At 38.5% G+C, this 22,779-nt stretch overlaps 1 protein-coding gene across 1 annotated transcript in view; it reads right to left on the bottom strand.

Moving 5' to 3' along the window:
* ankrd12 (ankyrin repeat domain 12) overlaps positions 1-20,566 on the bottom strand; it is a 38,333-nt gene extending 17,767 nt beyond the window's left edge. Inside the window, exons 1-2 of the mRNA XM_022758071.1 lie at positions 20,451-20,566; positions 472-585 (exon numbers count right to left, since the gene is read on the bottom strand). Coding sequence (XP_022613792.1) covers positions 472-531 — 60 coding nt within the window. The 5' untranslated portion in view covers positions 532-585; positions 20,451-20,566. The remainder of the gene's footprint in view (positions 1-471; positions 586-20,450) is intronic.
* Between the last annotated feature and the right edge of the window lie 2,213 nt (positions 20,567-22,779).

Raw genomic sequence — 22,779 nt, 5'->3', positions numbered from 1 at the left:
TGTCTGACAGGAGAGAGTGAGTCTGTGACTGGTGAGACAAGTTACACTAATGTGGGGTTTGCATTTTAGTGTATCTTATGTTTCACTTATACCAGAGAAAAGGCTTCAGTGATGAAGACTCAGCAGGACGAAGTGCTTCCCTCAAAAAGTCTTTTTCTTAAACACAGCTGCTGGAAAAGGGAGTGTCATCTTATAATCAGTCATCCTATATCTGAGCAATACAGTATCTTACTGCATTTAGTTACTTCTGCATATTGATTTAATTCTTCAAACTAGAAGCCAAGTTTTAGTACAAAGAACAACACACGACAGACAAAAGCAAGAATGACCTTTGGATCTCAGCCTGAGATCTAATTCTGTACTGTATATCCGTATTTAAATAGGAGGGAGAAAACACAAAACACATTTAAATTTGTGACACATCTGCTTAAGTGTTGTCTTCAGTGCTACTGTGTGTTTGTGCTCACGTACCTTCTTCCCCGCCTGCTTATCCACCATGGCTCCATCTCTGTCGCTCCCAGGTTTGGCCATGGTGCGGCACCTGACTAGCTGTGACAGCTACAGCACAGTATGGTCATCATGCACCTGGAGACAGACAACACAAGAGCAATGAGAAGGATTTCAACTTGCCACATCACAATCGGAGTGAATGACTGGCGTAGCGTTTCTTTAGACTTGGTGTAAACAGGCGGTGTGTGCACCAGACACTGGGAAGACATTTTTAAATACAGGTACAATGAAATGACAATCCTTCATAGAGACTGTTTACAGGCTAGGCTTTCAGCAAGTGTCTGCATCACAGAGGAAACCAGAGCTATGTTAAGAAAAGTCACTTCACCCCAGAGAGGAGTGGCAGAGTATAAAACAGTGCTGCTACAAAATGTAACTCAGCTGTGTTTCATGATGTAGGTTGAGTGGATCAGTAATCAGGGATTTTTTTTATTGAAATTTCCATTCCACTTCTTGAGCCCGACCTTTAAAGACAGGCAGGAAACAACTACACAAGGCAGCATGAATCACAGCATTAGGGACTCTTTAAGTTTCTGAGAGGAAAACGTTCCCCTGCATGTTGTCAGTCTGGCCTACTCATCAGTGTAACCAGGCTTCCCTCTGATGTGGTTTGTGTCAGTGTAGTAACACATGCAGCAGCATCAATGGGGACACTGTGGATGCCTGCAGTGAGTGGAGAAAGTAGCACTCAGCTGAACATGCTCATGAAGCTGACCTGGCATGTGTCAGTTATCTTGTCACATGAAGATTTTCAGTCATAAGACCCAAGTACTTCCAACAAACTTTCCCTGCTCCTTTTTTTTTTTTTTTTTTTTACACACACTCATATAAAGAGCATCTGATTCAACAGAAATAGCATCTCTTCACCCTATGAAAGTCCCTCACAGTTTACTCCATATTAAAAGGAACCTGAGAGCCACTGATAAGGTATTAAGCAGCCACCAAAATGAATGGGACAGCCCCGTTACTCACAATGCATCCAATTCCAACTCAACTATAATATATATAGTAAACTTTTAACCTACCAAGAAGTGAATTAGCATGATTGTCTCTTTTGTACATTTCTAACTAGGTTGACCCACCTTGCTAAAAAGTGTGGTGCAAATTTTCCCAACTTTTCTGGTAATTTCTACCGATCTGCAGCGTCTTTCCTCTACCAGACCTGAGCACTGGTTTGATTCAACAATTAAAATCAACAGTATGTGATTTTGACAGATATTACTGTTTCTGTTGAGGATAACATGCTGCCCTTTGCTGGATTTTAATGAATGTAACTGGAATGTATCATTGTCTGCTACACATAAAAGGTCCAACACATATTCTGAGAGTTTCTATCCTTAGATTAGTTGATCAACAGAGGCTTCTCAAATGTGAATATTTGCTATCTTCTACAATTGTAAATGAAATATCTTTTGGTTTTGGACTGTGGGCTGGAAAAAGCAAGTAATTTGTCAACATGTCAACCATTTTTCACATATTCCTTACATTTTACAGATTAAACTAGAATTAATGCTTGAAGTTGCAGGAAATATGGTCACCATCTCCGCTTCCTGATTTAGTGCTGAATAATGGTCAGATGTGTTTATTGCAGACAATAATGATGTCACAGTGAAGTCAACCTTTGACCGTTTGGATATAAAAAGTAATTTTTGAACAGGAGTCCAAAATGCATATACATTCAATTTCATATTGAGGGAAAAAGCAGCAAATTCACACATTTATGAAGCTGGAACTATGGAAGCTGGACCTGGAATGTTTTGCGTTTTGGTTTGAAAGTTATATATTTGTTAAAAACACAGCTATGTCTCATCCAGTTTTACTTTGGCAGGTTTTCAGACATAGTGTGCATCATTCACATACGTACTGTTTGTATCTATGTAGGCAGCCATGCTGTCGTTTAGGTCTTTGTGTGACTACAAAGCCATAGTCCCGTGCAGCTAAGCTACACACCACACTACCTTATGTGCAGTAGTACATACAGAATTAGCAAGAGGTTTGGTATGTTAACCAACTTAGGATGTAAACAACACCTTGGAAATGGAAAATCAAAAATCTGAGTGGATTCTTTTCCATTACAACTATCACAGAAAGGCTCAAAAGGACAGAAGTAGAGTCACCTGTGGCACACTTCACTAGCATGACACAATCAATCCATGCCAATGTATGACGCAAAATTGAAAACATACCACCACTGTAGCTAAACAGATCAATTACAAGACATCAACCTGATAGCAAGCATAGTCCGGCATTTCATACTCATCACTTTCATGTGAGACAATTGTGTGGCCTGTCGAGCACACACTGACCTTGAACTTTGACCACCAAAATCTAATCAGTTCAACCTTGTGTCAAAGTGTTTGTGTCAAATTCACAAGACGGGGACAAACGGGTGGTCAACTCATAAACATGATGCCTTCAACCATGGCTGTCGCAGGCACAAAGGAATAAAAAGCAGGAAACTGCTTTTGTTGTAACCTGTTTTGTGGTTGACATTTTTGAATGTTATTGTCCTGTCACATCTCAGTTTATCTTAAATTGTCAGAATATTCCTTGTGACCTTGTAATATGTATAGGTTTTGGATAGTGTATATTTTTTAGCGGTGAGATAATAAGTCCATCAACTGATTATTCAACTGACAGAAAATATGTAACTATTTTGATTATTGATTAATTGTCAACAAACTTTCTTTGGTTCCAGTTTCTTAATTGAGAGGATTTTCTGCTCCTTTCTATTCTATATACATCTAAATTAAATATCTTTGGGTTTTGAAGAGTAATTTGGTTGATAGTTGTTTCCTTGAGCTTTGGGAATTTGTAAATTAGCCCTTTTCACCATTTTCTGATAATTAAATGATGTAACAATAAATCAAAGGGGAAACAAATCAGCCAATTAATCTATAATGAAAACAACTGTAAGGTGCAGCCCTGCGTTATTCATGTTATTTTTTACTTTGAGACTAAACATGCAATTAATCATGCTTTTTGGGATTAAAACATATAAACACTACATCACTATTAAATTACTGATTCTTTATTAGACAGCAGGGAACATTTATTACTATTAATAGTTACACATACCATTTGCCTTTCCAGACAGAATTCAGTCATACTTGTTTTCGGCACTAAATCACCATGAAGACGACGACTAGACTTCTTAAAAGGAATCAAACATTTTGTTTCTTCAGATACCTTTACAACCTTTGCTGATCCCAAGTAATAGCACAGTGTTGACAGGTATCGTTTTTCCAACACACAGCCCTGCTGCACAGCTGAGGCCAGTGAGAGGTCCGTCATTAGTCAGCAGATAGCCAGTATGCAGCAGCATTGTCATTCAGCCAGCTGAAAGGGAGAATTGAGCAGCCCACAGTGAACACGGTGGTGTAAAGAGGCTAGTGTATCGGGGGTATTAAAGCAGTATGGACAGCCCGGGACCAGACCAGAAAACAAACGCTGACAGGACTCCAATCTGGCCCAGAGACGAGGCGAGGAGGGTGTGACTATAATTACAGAGGTATTTGGGCACTCGCCAGTTCGGCATTCACATTCACTGCGTTTCATGAGCAGCTCAGGGCTGCATAAGCCTCTGCGAGCTCTGCCATTAACCTTGGGCTGTTTCAAGTCTAGCTCAAACCCCTGCCTTGATGACTACTAGAGTTCACAGAGACTAAAGCCCAGATTAGTTTGGCATGGGACCCTGTACAATGAAAACTGAGTGATAGCAACAATTATCTAACCTACTTAATACCAACGAAAGAGACTATCAAACTGCATAATCACAACAGTAAAAAGGTTTAGAGATGTACTACAGAGAGAGATGTGACACTAGAGACACTCAGGATGGCTGCTTCCCTCAGTCTAAACATCAGTGATGTGGTAAATAATTCAGCAGCCAAGGAGAAGACACTGAAGAGAAAAAACAAAATATACTAGGAATACCACTAATGATTATTTTCATTATCGGTTCATCTGCCAATTCTTTTCTCAACTGAGAGAAAATCCATTTTGTCTAAAAAACGTCCGTTATAATTTTCAAGAGACCAAGGTGACATCTTCAAATGTCTTGTTTTATTCAAAGATATTCCTTTTACTGTGACATAAAAATAGAATAGCAGCAAATTCCCACAGCTGAGTTTTGGTCTAAATAACAGACAATTCCTCTATTAATAGTAACTGTCAATCAAGTAAGCAATTTATAAGTAGGGCTGAACTAATTAGTAAATTACTTGAGTTGGTGATCAACAGAAAACTAATCCAAAACTAATTTAATAATCAACTATTTGTGCAACTTTTATAAGCAAAAACGCCCAAAAGTCTTCAGATCCAGCAACTGAGTTGTGTGGATTTTCTACTTTTCATATGTGATAGTAAGTTTAATATCTTTACATCATGTTGGGCTTTAGGTCAATGCGATGGATAATTTCTCATCTTTTTTTATAGATCAAATGATTAACAGACTATTGAAAGGGAATCAAAAATAATCATTAGTTGCAGCCTTAATTAACAGATCAATAGAATCAGATCTAAAATATACCATGCTTCTGTCTAGGTGACAATAATGACAATAATGTGAGTACAACATGATTCCAAAGTTCTAGTGGATGACCAAAACATGCTGGTTATCAGGGTTGAAGGTCAAAAATATAACACAGTTTATAAATTATCCTCTTTAAGCCTTGACATGAAAAATGTGACTTTTTCAATTTCTAAATATCCACCAGCACTCACTGAACTAAGTCAGTGAAATCCCAAGTTAAGTGTGGTGGCTGCACTGCTGGTCCTTCTGAGAAGCAGATGTCCCTGTATTTATTTATAACCTGGTGTTCCTGCACTTTAACTCTACTGGTTCCTGACTAACAACAATAACAACCATTTCCCTGTAGTGCTGGACCATGTTGGCCCTGACAGCAGAGCGGCTGCTTCAGTGTGTGCCCTTGCGTGAGTGTAGCAGTTGGGGGTTTGAAGAGCGGGGTGGGGGCTGGTGTGGAGATGTGCATTGGAAGGGGGGGGGGGGGAAGCATGTGTGGTGGGGGTGTAGCTGAGATGGATGAAAAGCACACACAGTACGGTAACCTGATCCACTGACTGCAGGATGGGACGGGGAGGGAAGAGGGCTAAGAATAGAACTGAGCCTGACACACAGAGTACGCCACCGCCATCACCTCCACCAACAGCAGCAGAAGCAGCAGCATTACTCCAGCTTCTAGACTAAGAGTACTGCCTGCTGTGAGCTCTTAGACACACCATGTGGAAAATACATGTGATTTTCCCCTGGTCTCCCATGTGGCTGCACTTACGACTGCACACACAAAGGAACCTACTGAAAAACAAGCTCTGAATGTATTTCTCTGTTCAAAAAGGTACAGAAGCACAAATAATTACCAGTTGTGAATTATTAACAATAATATATATATAAAGCTGGAGTCAATTTATCCGTACAAATATTATTTAATGCGCTCACAGAGACACACTACACTTGCTGCGACAGTAAACAGCCGGTCACGTGGTTGTGGTCCTGTATGCCGTCAGGCTAAATGATGGGGGAGGTCTCTCTCAGCTGCGCATCCACTCCAAGCCTTCGTCTCCTCCTCCTCCCTAATGAGGAGCAGGACAAAGCCAGGCGCAAAGGCCCGATTACAGAGACTAAAGAAGAGGCAACAATAACCAGCAAAGAGCCAGCGTGATCACACACACACACACACACAAGCTACCAGTTTACACGTTTATATTATACACCTATTTATATGCTGGCAACAAATAAATACCCCACCCTGTGTTTGCCAAATCTGTAACGTGCCCTAGAAATGTCCAGTCCAATTATTTTCCTGTACACAAAACAAAAGGAAACCCCTATTGTCCAACATGTCGGTAATCCAAATTATTGTTAAAGTAATGTAACATTGATCAGTTCCATTTTTGATCATGAATTATTCATTTAATTTATTATATTTGTTAAAAATAATATGTGCTGGTTGAGTTTATTCTTAAAGTCTTCATAAATGAGACACAAGGACTTAACTGTAAGAAAAAGCAAGCAACTTTATAATATGTAAAAAATCTGGTAACTTGTGTTTTTATTGTTATATTTAATGGAGCAAATGATTAATTTAATTTAAAAAAAATGGTGGATTAATTACTGCTGAAAGTAACAGTAAGCCAAGCCAGTTCCTGCTGTGGTGTTAGTATATGTAGTACAGACTGATACCTGTGTGAAATGCCATTCTGAGAACGCCAAGTGCCCAAAATCATAAGCCTACTAATTACTTTTAAAAATATACAATAAAAATAACAAACCAGCCTTATCTCTTTGTGGTCTTTGGCCACATTCATGCCATCCATCTATTTTAACTGTGAAACCAAATTCAAAAGCATAAAATTTCCAACACAAAATAAGTGCACTTCTCCTCCTCCCATCACTCGCTTGTCTGAACTCAAGGCATATTTCGACATGGACAAACAAACAGCAAGTGACACCGGATCCCTCAAGGCGTCAGTTCACCTCTCTCTACCCTAACCCCAGACAGACAAAACATGCCTCCTCCAACCAGAGTGTCTGGCCTTCGTTACAGTTGTTGTTGGGTTGCATAAATGCATCAGCCAAAGATCTGGTTCCATCTCTTCCACATGGGAAAGGCACGGGCTACTATTGCCAGTAAAGGTGAGTAAATGTTAGAACAGACACAAGTGAACTGCTGCCAACATTTCACAGAAGCCGATAGATTTTTTCAAGCTGCCAGCCACCCTCACAGGTTAAAATCTTGCTATTTAGTGCTCTAAATTAAACTGGCTTGTAAAACTGTCAATTTGGTTATTTTGAAGGGCATTACCTGTTGAAGTGATGATGACAAAGTTCATTTTTGCACACGTTACATTGAGCATACTCCTCTAATTTATCCCAGGACATATTAGTTTGGTAAAGATACTGACAGGATGCCAAATTTTTGATCTTAATTCATAATAATCCAAGCATTAAGCTGTTGCAAGACCCAGACATAATGCACTTTATGTGTCCTAAATGTGTATTATTATGTAAGATTGAGTGCTGAACTCTTTCACAGCCTCGTCCATCACTCAAAAGCTTCCATAAAACAGGAATAGCCCTAAATTTACAAGGGAGAGGCTCAGGGCATGGCTCGCACAAAAATCAAAAGCCTCATAAAATAGCCTAATGTTTGTATGTAAGAGGCGTCAATAGGGTTAACTTTACTGGCAAGAGAATACAGCTCAGCCCAGGACTCACTCAAACACGCCCATTAAACTGGTCCGAGAGTCTGAGAGCCTTAAGAAGCCTACCGCCACCGCTCTGTATGTAGGTTAATGATCAGATACCCAAGCAGCGGACAAGAACAATGAAGCCATTACTGTTGATTATGGGTTAAAAAGGAGGGGGTAGGGAATGAGGGAGGGATTAGAGCAAAGGTTAGGACCTAGGCGTGGAACTTGTTCTTATTTCCACCACAGCATCAGGCTCACATGACTGAACTAAACACTGGAACTGTTGCTTTTCAACTTTCAAGAAAACGTCAATACCCTCAGAGGACATGAGGATTCAAAATCAAATTCAAAATTAGTAAAATACTCGAATTGGCACGAATTATAATGAGCTGCAAATGACAGACATGCTTTTCATTTTGTTATGTCTTTGTGGAAAACAATTACACACACAATGCACCAACTCAAAAAATGATATTTTGATACTAATATTTTGTAGAAAGTGAATTGATAAAACTGCCTTGTCATCTTTGGACCAATTTACCTCCCTTAAAACAACACCCACCCCATTTTGCTTTCAACAGAGGACAAGTTGTGGGAAGTATTTAAAGCTCCTAGAGGCAGAAAAGCCCCCTACATGACAATAAAATAAAACATCAGCTGCTAACAAGGTGTCACAACCACAAGAAATCCCCATCCACTGGGTTCCATATGAGCAACAAGCAGGCCTTAGTCTGAAAAATAAACCATGAGGGAAATGTTGTGTCAGTTTTCATTATGTCATTCAAGACATGACTCCATCTACACCTGCCACATCCTATTAGGCCTGATGAGATGTCGATCCGATCACAGGCCCGACACATGGCTGCCTGTTCTTTGCCAAAACCACAGCTTTGCAGTGCCAGAGTAAGCATCAGCAAGGCCAGCATGTAAAGGTTGACACAGCATCTCCGTCTTCAAACTTGGAGGAATACGTAGACCACTGAGCAAACAGTCTTTGATCAACAGTCATGCAGCACAAAGATTAGCAACAGTTTCATTTAGGTATATTCACCACAGAGCCTTTAAGATGGTGCAGATAAACAAGTCATACTGTCTACAGCAGGTTAACTACTACTTCCTTATTGTGCACATTAATAATACAAAAAACCTTCCCCCTGTGTTCTTGTTGCACAATGGTACACTGACCAAAAAAAATTATGCTCACTACTAGGGAAGAAAACAAAAGAAGAAACTCCATTTTAAGCTGGTAAAAACACAATACCATCTCGGCTTTGCCATTTGTTTTCTTATTGCATATCTTAGACAATTTAGTGAAATTAATAAATAGTTAGGGCTGCAACCAGTGATGGTCTTCTTTGCTAAGTAATTCAATTTTCCAGATCCCAAAGTGTTGTTTTTACATTGCTTCTTTTGTCCAACCACTAGTCCAAAACCAAAAGATATTCAATTTATGGCCATAGAAGATTTAAGAAATAATATTGAATGAATAATCTTGTCAATTAATTAATTGATTAATCATCCAGTCATTTCAGGTCTTCTTCAGTAAGTACGAGTTATACCTCTAAATGTGTCTTTATTTGAAACTACAGTCTGAAATGCACAGCAAAAGCAAAAATACAACCCTTGCCTGGAGGCCACAACTCATTCACAGCAACCATTTCCACCCATGCTAGCATTTTCGAGTTGATGTATTTTCTATAGTCTACACTGATTCAGAGACAGCATATTCATATCACTTTCTCCATATTGATTCGTATTCTTAAGCGCTGCATTTAAAAGGCTGTGTGGAGTCTAAAGGACATGATACCAGTCATTTACTATGAACATTGCTGTATCAAGGGTTTGAGCCTTTACCTTCTTTTTGCCATTTTACAGTACCTGCATTTCAAACAGTAAACCTTGAGCATAGTTCATTTCAGCTGCTATCGATTAACTTCACACTTACATAAATTGCAGACTATGGACAGCTGGTCTGACTAACTCGCATTAACACTCTTGTGCAGTGTATAGAGACACAATATACATTTCAGACACAAAAGCAACTTCCTACTTTATTGTGATTTTAGATTGTGTGTACTTTTGAATACATGACGTAGTAACTATTGGCAGCACTGGAAGGTTTTTGCTGTGAAGCAGCTGCAGGCACAAGACATCAAATTGTTAAGAAGACAAAGCCACTAAGGGCTAACTCATTTCTCACAAAAGGCTGCTCTGGATATAGATATATTTTTTCAACATCTTCAAGTCAGGAGGGAGAGCTGGCCAGAAAGATAAACAACTGGTTGGCAACGCTGCATCATCGGACCGACTTCCACTCTGGACGTCACATATTGGGCGCTCTCTCTCTCTCTCTCTCTACAAGGCTACGAGCACCCTCTGCTGTTGCACGTTTCAATTATATGAACTTGAGTGCAAACATGAGCTACTGGCTAAAACCTAAATCATCATCCGAAATGTAACTCGCTCCGAAAAATAAAAACAATGGAACCCAAAAGAACTAGCACAAACAGCAGTGCCAGTGATGTCAATGTTAACAACGTTAATCCTCAGACAGGTAAGAGTAACGCTGCTAAGGTGAAGCAGCAGTCGAAAGACAAGTTTCAGGCTAAGTGGCTCAGAATATATCCATGGATTAAATTTAACAATGGTGAAATGAGCTGCTAGATTTGTAAAATGTACGATACTGCACCTTTTACCACCCAAAGTCTCAAAACATCAACTGTTAGGCGCCACCTGATGGCGTTTCCCATACAGCAGCCTTGACAAGAAAGTGTGAGGCAGATTAAGCAGAAACTGTGACATCATGTGATTGTGGAATCAGCATACAAAACAGGATTTAAACTAAATTCATAAATTCACTGAGAAATACAAACCCCACCAATCTCATTTCAGAGTTTGGTCCTCCCTAAAAGCAGTTTATTTTTTATTAAGTGGAAAGAGATGAAGGAATGAGACAAAGTATAGGGAAACAGACAAGAGATGAGGGAGCCACCAAAAGAAAGACTAAGGACATTGATGCAGCTATGACACATGCACATGCGTTTACACACATTAGTCAACTAAAACTGACCACAGGATCAAATGTTACACTGACTATATGAATAGTTTCATCATATTGAGAATATTACAAGCAAGCTTTCATTTCCAGCAGCACTGTGGATACAGCACAAGCTGTCCCAAGTTTAATAGGCTGCCTTTGTAATGTTTCTTTGCAAAGGCATCACAAATAAAGAAACCGTCAGAAGAGTGCCTGCCTTTTCATCTTTCATCTTTCACTGCCTTTTATCTTTACTAATTAACGGTAGCTAGGTGGAAAAAATAATTTAATTCACTGTGCTGCTTAAAGGCTACCAGCAGCTTCTGGCAACTTTTAAGATGGAATATTTTCTTGCATTGATGTTGTGAATCGATCAATACACCTTTTTTCATTGGCCCTCTTGCATGACATATGCTTTAGTGATGATTGGATTTTCAAGCACTTAAAAACCATGTATATACATTTCAACCCGATATTGTGAACTGCAAATATTTAATTTCCTCACTTCAAGAAAAAAAAAAAAGTGGTGGAACTTTCATGAGCACCCCGAATGACAAGCACACAGAGATGGCTGGTAGAGAGACTGACACAATGGGGGCAGTAAAAGTTTTTATTTGTCTCGGTATGCCTGATGACTAAATATTAACAGGTAATAAAAATCTATCCAACTTAATGTGAGCTAGTTTAATAGTGTAATTGCGACTTCATGACGTTGCAGCAGCAGCAATTGTTTGCTGGTGTGGCACACCGCTGCAGAATGTATATATGGTAAACACCAAATTACAGTGATATATATAGTACAGGGAATCCCTTAAATTGGAGGAGGGCTGAAATGCAATCTGAGGTAAGAATAGGAGAAGGTAAGACCTGTAGGTGAACTCACAAGTAGTACTCCCACCCCTCAAAAAGTGTTAAAACCTCCTCTATGTGAAGCATTTCAGTGGGGGATTCCTCTCATTCTAAGAAATGAATTTCTGGCCCTGGGATATAAGAAAATGTAAGACCAGTTGTGAAACAAGTACTCCCACATTGTAGAGCCACAACACAAATCATTCTCAACAATGCTAAATAATGTTTCGTAGACATGTTAATACTGATATCATATGAATGTTTACCACTGCTACCTTTTGCACTGGAATGACAAAATAAACTACAATTTAAGAATACTTTGAAGTTAGCTGAGATCTGTCAACATTATCTAGGATATATGCAGGCGTCATTTTAACTCCTTTCTCGTGTAGTTTTCTATTTTGTGCAAGTATGAATGTAACACACAACTGTACTAGTCTAACTGGAAAGATATTTGCTTTTGTATCAAGTGATAAGACAGCAAGCCTAAACCAATTTTAAAATCTATTCCATAAACAAGTTTCATATAAGCAGTCACTTTGTTTGAGTACACTACATGCCACTCTAATAATATGAACAACTGATCTGCAAATGAACTATTCATAGATGTGGCTGTGTTGTTTTTAGCTTAGGTCTAAACCTATGTAAACGGAAACAAGCACAGGCATCCATAATACTGAAGCAGCATGAACAGTAAACCATATCACTGTCGATGTTTAACCAAATTTGACCACATTTCTGAAAAAAGTTCAAGGTTAGAGTAATAGCATGCTTAATTCCATACAGAAATGGAAATGCAACAAAACCAATCAAAAGACATACACAGAAATTGTCCTGTTAATGAAATACTTGTTCACCTATTTTACAGCAGGAGGATCCTCAGGCCTCAGAAACCATGGTCACTAAGAGCCAGAGTAAACAGGATATGACCGCTTTCTTTGGCATTAGTAAAGTGAAAGCAGCCCAGCAATAAAGAATGCAACCCACACGCCCATTGTCAATTTGTCTTTTTCCCCTGTAAACTATCAACAGAAACTGTTATCTCTCTCATTGCTCATTCATAAAAGGCAACTTGAAGGGCTCATTTTTAATTAAAATCCTTGAATGTTATAATTTTACAACCCAGCTTTTCCTTCCTCCTTTCCTTTTTTCTGCGTTGTCATGCTGTATTCAGAGTCCTGTAGAAATGTCACAGGCTCTCAAACTGACAGTCTTTAAAAGCACATGGTGGATTATCAATGCGACATCAGCCGTTACACACGGAGATACTGCACTCAACGTACCAAACAAAAACAACGCTCTGCACACATTCAGCTGCTGGCAAAGGCTAGCACATGTTGTGTAATCAGGTGGCTCCACCCTCTTCACACACAAATACACACACATGCACAAACGCACACTTGCTGGGCCTCTCGAAGACAGATACTCGGCTGACGAAGCAGAGTATCTGTGTGTGTATGTATGTATATATATATATATATATATATCTGTCCCTATATGCCGAACTGCACATAGGCTCAGGCCAGGGTAGAGGCACATCATATCATAAACGGCACTAGTACTTCTTTCACAGTTTTGTTTGAACTGCAAAATAATAAATGTGGATGACAACTTGAAGTGAAAGTGATACAAAGCAGATTGTTAAACTATCTGGAACAGTGGAAATAGACGAATTCTGCCTCTGGCTCTCCGTGTTTGGGATTTTTTCCATTTAATACAACCTTCCCAAATTTCTAGGCCAATTTACCTTCAACGTGACCATGCTCAAAAGATTCCTAAACAAGAGCTACACAAGCCTCAATGATCATTAACAGTAAACTGACAACACTAAACAGATACTAGTCTTCTCTTTGCTAGCGTGGAAGAAGAGTAAAATAAAAACCCTGACCGTTTTGGGGGGTTTCCCTGAAGATACAGCGGAGTGATCACTCAAAACAAAAAAGAGGAACTGCATTCATAGGGTCTGAGTAAAAGGCCAATATACTTGCAATAATTTCATAGCTTTACTGGAGCCAGAATTACTAACAGCACTGTGTTGTTGGTAAAAATTGGACCTAGAAGACAAAACTCCAAACATCTCATAGCCAGCTTGTCTAGGCCTCTCATGAGTCTCATGCACAAAAGGGCCCCATCTTTACTGACTACTCATATGGTTCACACAAAAAAGAGCCTAACCACAAAGTGAGCTCCAGTGAACCTCACACTGGAGGTTTTCATTCACCATTATAGACCATGTGTGATACTCATAAGCATTTGACTGCTAAATTGTTTTCTTTTCCATTCCACTGATCAGCATTCATACCCCACCACCTCCACCCCATTGTGATGGTCACTTTCCTACTCTGCCAACTTCTAGTTTACTTTTCTTAAGTTACTTGTACCACCAAAAAAGATGCATAATGTACAAAGCTTTTGACAGGGGCAGATTCATCAATACATTAAAGTATGCAATAAATTATAAAAGCTGTTAAAAATTGGTATTTTGTTGGATACAAAAAGCACATTAACGACTTAAAAAATAAGATGGCCAAGCATGTACCCATCCATCCTGAAACCTTAATAAAATTAAAAATCACAAGGAAAAACACATAACTGCACATTACTAGGAATACTGCATGTCCTTACATAATTGTTCCTGTTGTGCAGCACCTTGGTCAATACCCTATTCTTTAAGAGGCTTATAGCAGCTATGGTATGGTTTTCGAGTTACACATACAGTAGGTCCCCTCTGTTCTCGTGTTTATCATGCAAGGAAATCTTTAAATGGTTTTAAAATAATTTAGCAAATTTGCCATTTAGGTGTGACTACACATCAGGTTGTGAAGACGGTGTTAATGGCACATACTTTAAATCAAACTGTCCATTATGCACCTCTTGAGGCTGTATTTATTTAGCTTTTTATGCACCTCCCCCACTCTGCTTGTATGAGCATCTGAGTAGACTGCAAACTGATGTGACTGCAGACCCTCCCTCATCTGATTTTCATGATCTGGCAGGAATTAAAAAGGAAAATCTGATTTTTGAGCATTCAGACCTGTCACTCAATACATCGAGTGTCATCAGATGAATGTTGGCACTAAATGTTGCCAAGAAAAATGAAAGAAAATAATATTTCCAACTGACCAAATCCCTAGCTGAATGACATGATTTTCTAAAGACCAGCACCACACCAGAACTGGCACCAATAATTATTCATCAGTATTTACATTATCATTTATCCTATTCTGCAATCGATTGATTGATGTGCTTAAGGTTTACTACAACACAAAATGACTGACTAGCAATCAAAAATTAAACAATTCATGTAAAAGAGGAAATAGCTCTTAGTTTTATTGAAGCTGCAACCTGCAAATATTTTAAATTTCTACTCGATCAACAAACAAATTATTGAATTATTCATGTCTGAACTGCATCACAGATTATATCATAGTACATCATAAGACCAAGTTAAATATAAAGAGGAATCCCAGACCCAGTGGCCAACCACACTTTGGAGGAGAATGCGTTACATATTGAGTAGCTTGTTTATTTTCATTGGGTTTTATAATTTCAGTTTCCATCCTGCATCTACGCAATGTCACTCGTACATGACAACAATTATAGAGCATTCACTCTAGTAGGGATATCCTTCCATCAAATCAAATGCTCATAATTCCTCTCCAAGTTACACAAACAAATGGCAAGACTGTGCACAAGAGCATTGTGGGTAGTAAAAATAAATCTAACATGTGAGAGAAATACGGATGGATAATAGTGAAAGAAAAAGCTTTTGAGGAGTAACAAAAATGTTCAAAATGACTCAGCCAAGGAAACACTGCTAGAAATGATGAGGAGGAGGAAATTAACTTATCCAACACCAACTCTGACAGAACTGTACAAAGGTCACGGGGGGAATATGTTGGACTTCAAATTGATGATCAATTGATGATTGATCAGTCAAGGTCTACCAATATTTGGACATTGGCTGTTGCTAAATTCACCCTATACATTGAGTCTACAGAGAGATGTAATATATATATATATATGCAATATTTAGCCATAGTAGCAGCATCATATGGCACTGCTGGTTATAATATCACTTTAAAATACAATATGATGAAACTATCGAGGCAATTAAAACCGCCAGAAAATACCTGCTGCTTAGAGAGTGTTACCTTGTGGAGTTTGACCGAATAAATAGCATCTATAATGACAGATAGAGGCAGCCTCTCAGATTAAATGGACAAAGCCTCAGTGTCTGGGCACAGCCTCCATCTGGCTATATATGAATATGTGAATTAGCTGATTAGTCAGTCGACAGACACACAATTGTCAACTATTTTGATCAAAAATATCATTCAACTAAAGTTTCAGCAAAAATGGCATGTTCTGTAGTTCCAGCTTCTCAATTGTCAAGATTTGCTGCTTTTCTTTGTCCTTGAGAATTTACAAACATGCAAAAACATGCAATTTAACTAACTCGTTTTAGGCCTCAGGAAAATGTGACCAGTATTATTTATTATTGTTTTGGCACTCAACAGTAATGTGTAGTGATCAACTGAATCTAGAAAAACAAATCAGATTAATAGATGATGAAAATAATCGTTAGCTGCAGCCCTGTCGTATTCCACATTTTTTTTTAAATGTGTGCCATACGACTATGCAATACATGTAACCACACGTGCAGTCCAACAATGTACAATGGTATTACATTGTACTGTTATACCACTGTATTTCAGCATAGTGGTCCTAAAATAAAGATTACCTTTGTCCAAGGGGTATTGGTTCAATCCTACAGTGCAACACACACATACCTCAGTTTCATTTAACATTTGTCTTCGATACCTGTGGAGCACAGTGGGTGTGCCGTATAACAGCGAAAGTACAGTAACCAGAGTGTGCCAATCCAGACACTTTAGAAAAGGAAAAAAGTAGGGCTGCCCCTAAACACCAATAATTCAAATTATTAGTCGTAAACTTCCTGAGTCTAACCTCAGTCAAATCACTGCATTTGTCAATGAAGATGGACTAATAAAAGATAACCAACAGAGACTCAAAATCACCTCACTACAAAACTTACTGTTACGGAAACAAAGTAGGCTGATGGAAACATAGGACAGAGCGATATGTTTAGTGTTCACTGTCCCAATGCTTTCTGCTCCGGCGATGAAAACAGCGAAGTCGGCTAAACTACACTGATACAACCTCCTCTAAACAATTATAACAGCAGTTACAACAAATGCTGAGTATCGTAAGTGTATGTGTAGGTTTTAAAGTAATCTTTTACGCAAAAATGGCTAAACAGTGCAGTTTTCAGCCTCCCAAATTTGAAGATTTCCAGCTTTTTTCTAATGTATTAAACTGAATATCTTTGAGTTTTGGGCTGTTAGTCTGGCAAAACAAGACACCTGAAGATGTCACCTTTGACACTTGGAGGTTGGAATAGACATTTTTCACTTTTTTCCAACATTTTATAGAATAAAAAAATGTATCTAATAGATAATTAGCAGATTAATCAATACCAATAATAACCGGTAGTTGCAGCCCTAGTTATTTATATATGAAGTGAGATACAAATGTATTTTTTGTAAATCAAATATTTTCCAAAGAACTGAATGAAAATCTGATACAAACATTGACATAATTTGTATCATATTAGCGCAACAATAGAGTTACATATAACCTTAAAAACAAAAAAATTACATAGAAAGCAATGTCATATAATTTATCCACTGCATTCTGAAGAGCTTTCAGTTCAACAGAGACATAGATAAATGTGACCTTTTCTACACACAAGGCAACATAAACACATGTGCTGTCATTTCAATGTCACACACCCATAAATTGGCAGAGGAGTAAATCACCACAAAGCAAAACATTTCAATGACACAACAAAAAATAAAAAAAAAAGGTACTGCGGTACTGATGCCAAAGTACCAATAAACACAAGAAACTGTCTAGTGGTATATTGCAATATCAACTAGAATGGCACTCACAACGCATTACTCTGCCAAGGCCACACAATCCTACACGTCTCTTATTCTCAAGTATAGCTTTATTTATTTATTGTCTTTAATCCTTAAACAAGACAGCTGTACAGCTCTACAGCTGTATGAATGCACTAACTAATAATGTGCTTACTATTAATAATACGTATATTGTGCGTGTTATGTGGATTCAGCAGTTTCTTTCACCAGATCTGGATTATTGTCTGGATCTGCACCAAATTGTACAAACTCATAGATCTTGATATGTCTGATTCTTTTTACATCAGGATCTGTTCGTTATTTCCTGAGAAATTAACGAAAATTAACGAAAGCCTGCTAATCTCACCTCATACAATTAACTACGGACTGGCTGTGCAGACCATCAACCCTGGCAGCAGACACCATGGATACACCTGAACACCATTATGCTAATAGGACAGAAATAGGCTACATCCACACTAATGTGCTTTAGTTTTAAAATGCATCATTTTTGCTACCCCTGAAACGGAGATCTTTTGCAAATGTGCTGGGCCTGTTTTATTTTGAAGACTCTGGGTTTGCCTTTTAGTCTGGACAGGCAGAAAAGGAGGCTATTGGAAACGATGACAGATACCAACATTCGCTTCCTAATGGGGGCTTATCAGTCACGAAATATCCTTCCCTGATTCGTCACACTCGTATCACGTGACTTTTTTCCGGGACAAAGCAAAAAAAATGGTCATGTGATTCGCATTTTTAGGCATGTTAGAATGGACTGAGATTCTTTCCAATATGGAGCTAAAACGCTTGTCTGAACGGAGATCGTTTTCGTTTCAAAATGCTATTCTGCAATGATAATCTATCAATGTGAATGTAGCATAAGATACATTTATACGAATCAGTCTATAGTTTCTGCACAGCTAGTAATATATATTATTAAATGCCAAATTAACAAGATTAATTCCAAGTTTGTAATTATAGCACATAAACATTTCCTCATCATCATGGACTATATATGACGTAGGTCCTGTGCCTTAGATTTGTAATGCCAAAACATTTCTCAAGGAAGTCTCAAGGTATGCAGGTTGTCATTCATTCAAAAGCAAAAGCAAATGGCCAAATGTTGGTTGGCTCTAATGAAAGTCAATTTTCACAAGCCAATAGGCAGTTTTCCTTTGGAGGTATCTAGACGATCTGTTCTATTCAAACACCTCCCGTGGCTCATAATGTCTTCGGTGACTGGTCAAATTTTAAATAAATTCTAATACAGGGCCTAGGAGGAGCATGGGTTAACATGTTTCACTGTTGCTCATTCGTGGTTGTAAGTGAAATATTTTGATGTCAGTATGACAAGCTTGTTTTCTTGGTATAATTGAGTTAATGAAATAGTAATTCACCAATCATGGTAGGTTTTTCTATAAACCAACATGAAACTTTTCATCTCTGGCATAATTATTTTGTGATTACAAGTAGTGTTCACCACAAAAAGATGAAATGCTCTCTTATGATCACTAAAGAAAAAATAATAATGTTGACATCAGAAATTAATCATTTTGTAAATGGAAGAAATCATTTAAAATGTTTACTGCTGCCTTCCTTTTCCTGACTATGCCAGCATGGATGTACATTTTAGGCTTTTTCTGCCTTTTCCTCAAACAAGGCATTACATATATTTCACATCCAACTACACTAGGTGAATTATGTGTTTATACTGTTATATACTGATACATTTATGACAAATCTATTACAGCTCCATGGCACAATGTTTCTCTCCCCTCCCAGCATATACATAAACATATACGTATGGCCAGAATAACATTTAATATACTGGTAATAATACCACGATTTAGTACTTTTTGTTGTGTATGGGTGGTTTTCAGTTTAATTTAAGTGCATAGAAAATGTTGTCCCTACAAAATAGCACTTTAACTTGAGGTATATTAAATTTTAGGCTGACGTTTTGTTGGTTCAGAGCGGTCGTTGTACGGACAGCCATCTAAAAACAGGCAGCTTTTGTATAAGGCAACACACCCCCAAGATGTCACAGTCACTGGCTGGGAGGCGCAAAAGCTCCTGGTTATTCAAGCTATGCTAGTTCCTTGTATGCATTAGCAAATCATAACTATATGTTATACTAGATATGATAGCTATTATGTCTGAAACTGTGCTAGGTGTAAATAAACTGTGGTGTTGGCTAGATCATTGCAGACACCACCACCCACCTCACGGTAATGTCGCTCGTGTTTGCCTTCAATACACATCCAGCAATATGTTGTTGAGCGCTAAAATTTTCAACTTGGCTATGGATAGTAAACATACGGTATCAGTAATTTTATGTCCCGAAATGGGTTCCACGAGTAAATGTGTTGTTTAATGCCACTATGTGGCCAACGTGGAGAGAAATCAAGTTCTGGTTTTATGTTTTAATGATAATATTCAACACGAACGCACAGTACAGGCTGAGACAAAAGCCCACTGCAGCCCCTCTGCTGCCCTCACAACGTCCCCCCTCCCCAGCGCTTAATAGCTAGCTAGCTCGTTCCCAGCCCTACACAGCCTCGCTGGCTGGCTGGCAGGGGCTAAAACAGCTCACTCTGCTTCGCCCCGACATTTTCCTATCGGCTCTCTGTACTCTCGTCTCAAATGCAGCGACTAATTAAAAGCAGATAAGGGTGAAATTTCAGTTGGCGCAGAGAGAGTACTCAATGTGTGTAACGCACGTGGCGCACAACTATACCAAGCCCACGCAAACACATAACATTCCATTTTCGCACGCAGTTTACGTCAAGTTAGCTTAACGTTAGCCTGTTCGCTGTAGCCAGTTGGCTAACGTTAACTAGAATTTTTACCTCTCATGAACCGACGCAATCAAACAACAAACCTGGCTTTGCACTTACCTTTAAACGGGGTTACACGTTCCCACCAACTCATTCGGGTTCAGCTATATGTGAATATTGCGCAATATAAACTGTTATATCCTAAATATTGGACGTTAACCGTAGCCTACGGCTGTGTGACGTTCATCGCTGGTTTTGAAAACATCCCAGCCGTTCGTCGCCCGTCCTCTCCGAGAAAAGCCCAGCAAAACATGCAAGCATCGTTTTCATTGGCCGAGCAGAGTCATGTGACCGCCTGAGCCCCACCGAGCTTATAAGGTCTCCGTCTGCTGGATAGACTGTAGATGGGTATGTGTCAAACGATTTAACTCTTATTTTAGCGATATTACCAGTAAATCCGCGCTTTGAATGTTAAGAATATTCTCTGCGCTGTCACATTTTGTCAGCTAGTGGCGTGTGTAACATGTGTAGATGGCTTTTGGCGTGTGCATTTAGCATGAAAGGACTGGAGAGGGAGAACAGTAATGGGCACTTGACGTCATCTTTTCCGTTGCTGTGTTGCGGTCAGTGCGAACTTTCTCGAAGATCATGGCTGAGGTTATCGGAGGAATGGTGGCTCTTTTATTTCTTCTGCGCATGGCCACACAGTTTGGCCACAGCTTTATTAGTGAAATGATCGCCTTATTTCACCCTTTTAGGCCGTCAATTGTTGGTATCAGCCAGCTTTGAATTGGTTGCGCAGTGACATTTGCATCATGGTGGACACTGCGCGCATGCGTTATGGTGCATAATGTTATATGTTGCAGAGCAGGCTTGAAAGTCGCAAGAGGAAACCGGAGTGGGGGAGGGGCACCGGCGAGACACGAAAACGCCACCGGGGCGGGATGGAAATGACAGGCTGTTGTAGGAAGGGAGCTGTGCTGTCGAATGCATTTCAAGAGGGTTTTTTTCATATAATAGCCTGACCGGATTACCTTAAAGGATATTTGCTATTCATGTGTAACTACTCAAAATATTGTTTCAACATGTAACCACATTTTGATTCGTCAAAGACGAAAAGCTACTTTTGCCATTAAGTTGTGGCCTCAATTTGATCATATCCACAATTGAATGTGAATTGAATTTGTGAATTTGTAAATATCTTCATTCAAATCAGGAGTAGCTGAAGCACAAATTCAAGATTTCTCCAATTTAGTTCTGACTATGGATATTTACAACAAAAAAACATTTTATCATTCACAATAAAAGATATTTCACTTATTCACAATATTCATAGTCAAAAGTAGTGTTAATGAACTCAGCTCAGAGTTCTGATAATATATGGTTAGAGCTGCAACAATTAGTAATGATCTACAGAAAAATAATTGTCGACTATGTTGATCATCAATTCATTGTTTGTAATTTTTTCAAGCAAAAATTCCAAATAGGTAAATAATCTGGTTAATAAACTGGTTAAATAATTTTAAATGAGAATATTTGTAGTCTTTCTTTGTCATATCTTTGTAAACTGTTTGTTGAATAAAACAAGCAATCTGAATACATCATCAATTATAGAGGGCATCTTTCACTATTTTTACCAATTGAGGAAATCTGCAGATTTATTAATAATGAAAATAATCTTTAGTTGCAGCCCTTCATGATAAAATGGCTTGATATAATCTGTGTTTTTATATGTAGTAATTCTGACAAGTAAAATGTTTTATTGTGAATGGGATTTTATTAAATCATTTCGGTTTCATGGAATTTACAATTATGGAAACATTTCATGTGCCACAGGTGCACAAGAGAGAGAAATGTTTATTTGGCCATGTCTTGAATTATTACTTGCTCTTTTGTGTGAGCTGATATTGAATAATTCTGACTGATCACATTGTAACAATGACTCTTCAAAATGCATTTGAGGGTACATGGTGTATGCCAGAGAAGGCCCTCACTGCAGTGGCTTTGACAATGGAAACTGTGACATAACCTTTTTCTTTTCCACAGCATCATGTGGTAAAGCTTGGGGATATTTAACAAAACAAAATTTCCTGTATCACCGTATGTTACAGTACTTTGTAGTTGATATTGGTGAGCTACAGTAGTTCAAGTTAAGAAAATGGTCTCACTTAACTGCAATAACTCTTGAAGGCAATGAAAATACATAGCAGACCAATACTACTACTTCTGTAAAATACCAGATTAATTAATTAATGATTCCAGAAAATGCCTATATGATACCTGGTTTCAGGCCTGTGTATTCATATATTAAGTTTTATCATCCAGTGTGCCTGATTCTGTAGTTGTTGTCATAGGACAAAATATAAATATATAAACCATTACATCTGTTTACAGTTACATTACCTTCTCCTTGTTAGAATCCCTGTTAAGTGACACACTGACACCTAGA

The sequence above is a fragment of the Seriola dumerili genome, unplaced genomic scaffold (assembly GCF_002260705.1).
Source record: "Seriola dumerili isolate Sdu_G_001 unplaced genomic scaffold, Sdu_1.0 BDQW01000291.1, whole genome shotgun sequence".
NCBI lineage: Eukaryota > Metazoa > Chordata > Actinopteri > Carangiformes > Carangidae > Seriola > Seriola dumerili.
Note: the sequence above shows the minus strand (reverse complement) of the source record. Positions and strands in the feature narration are given on the sequence as shown.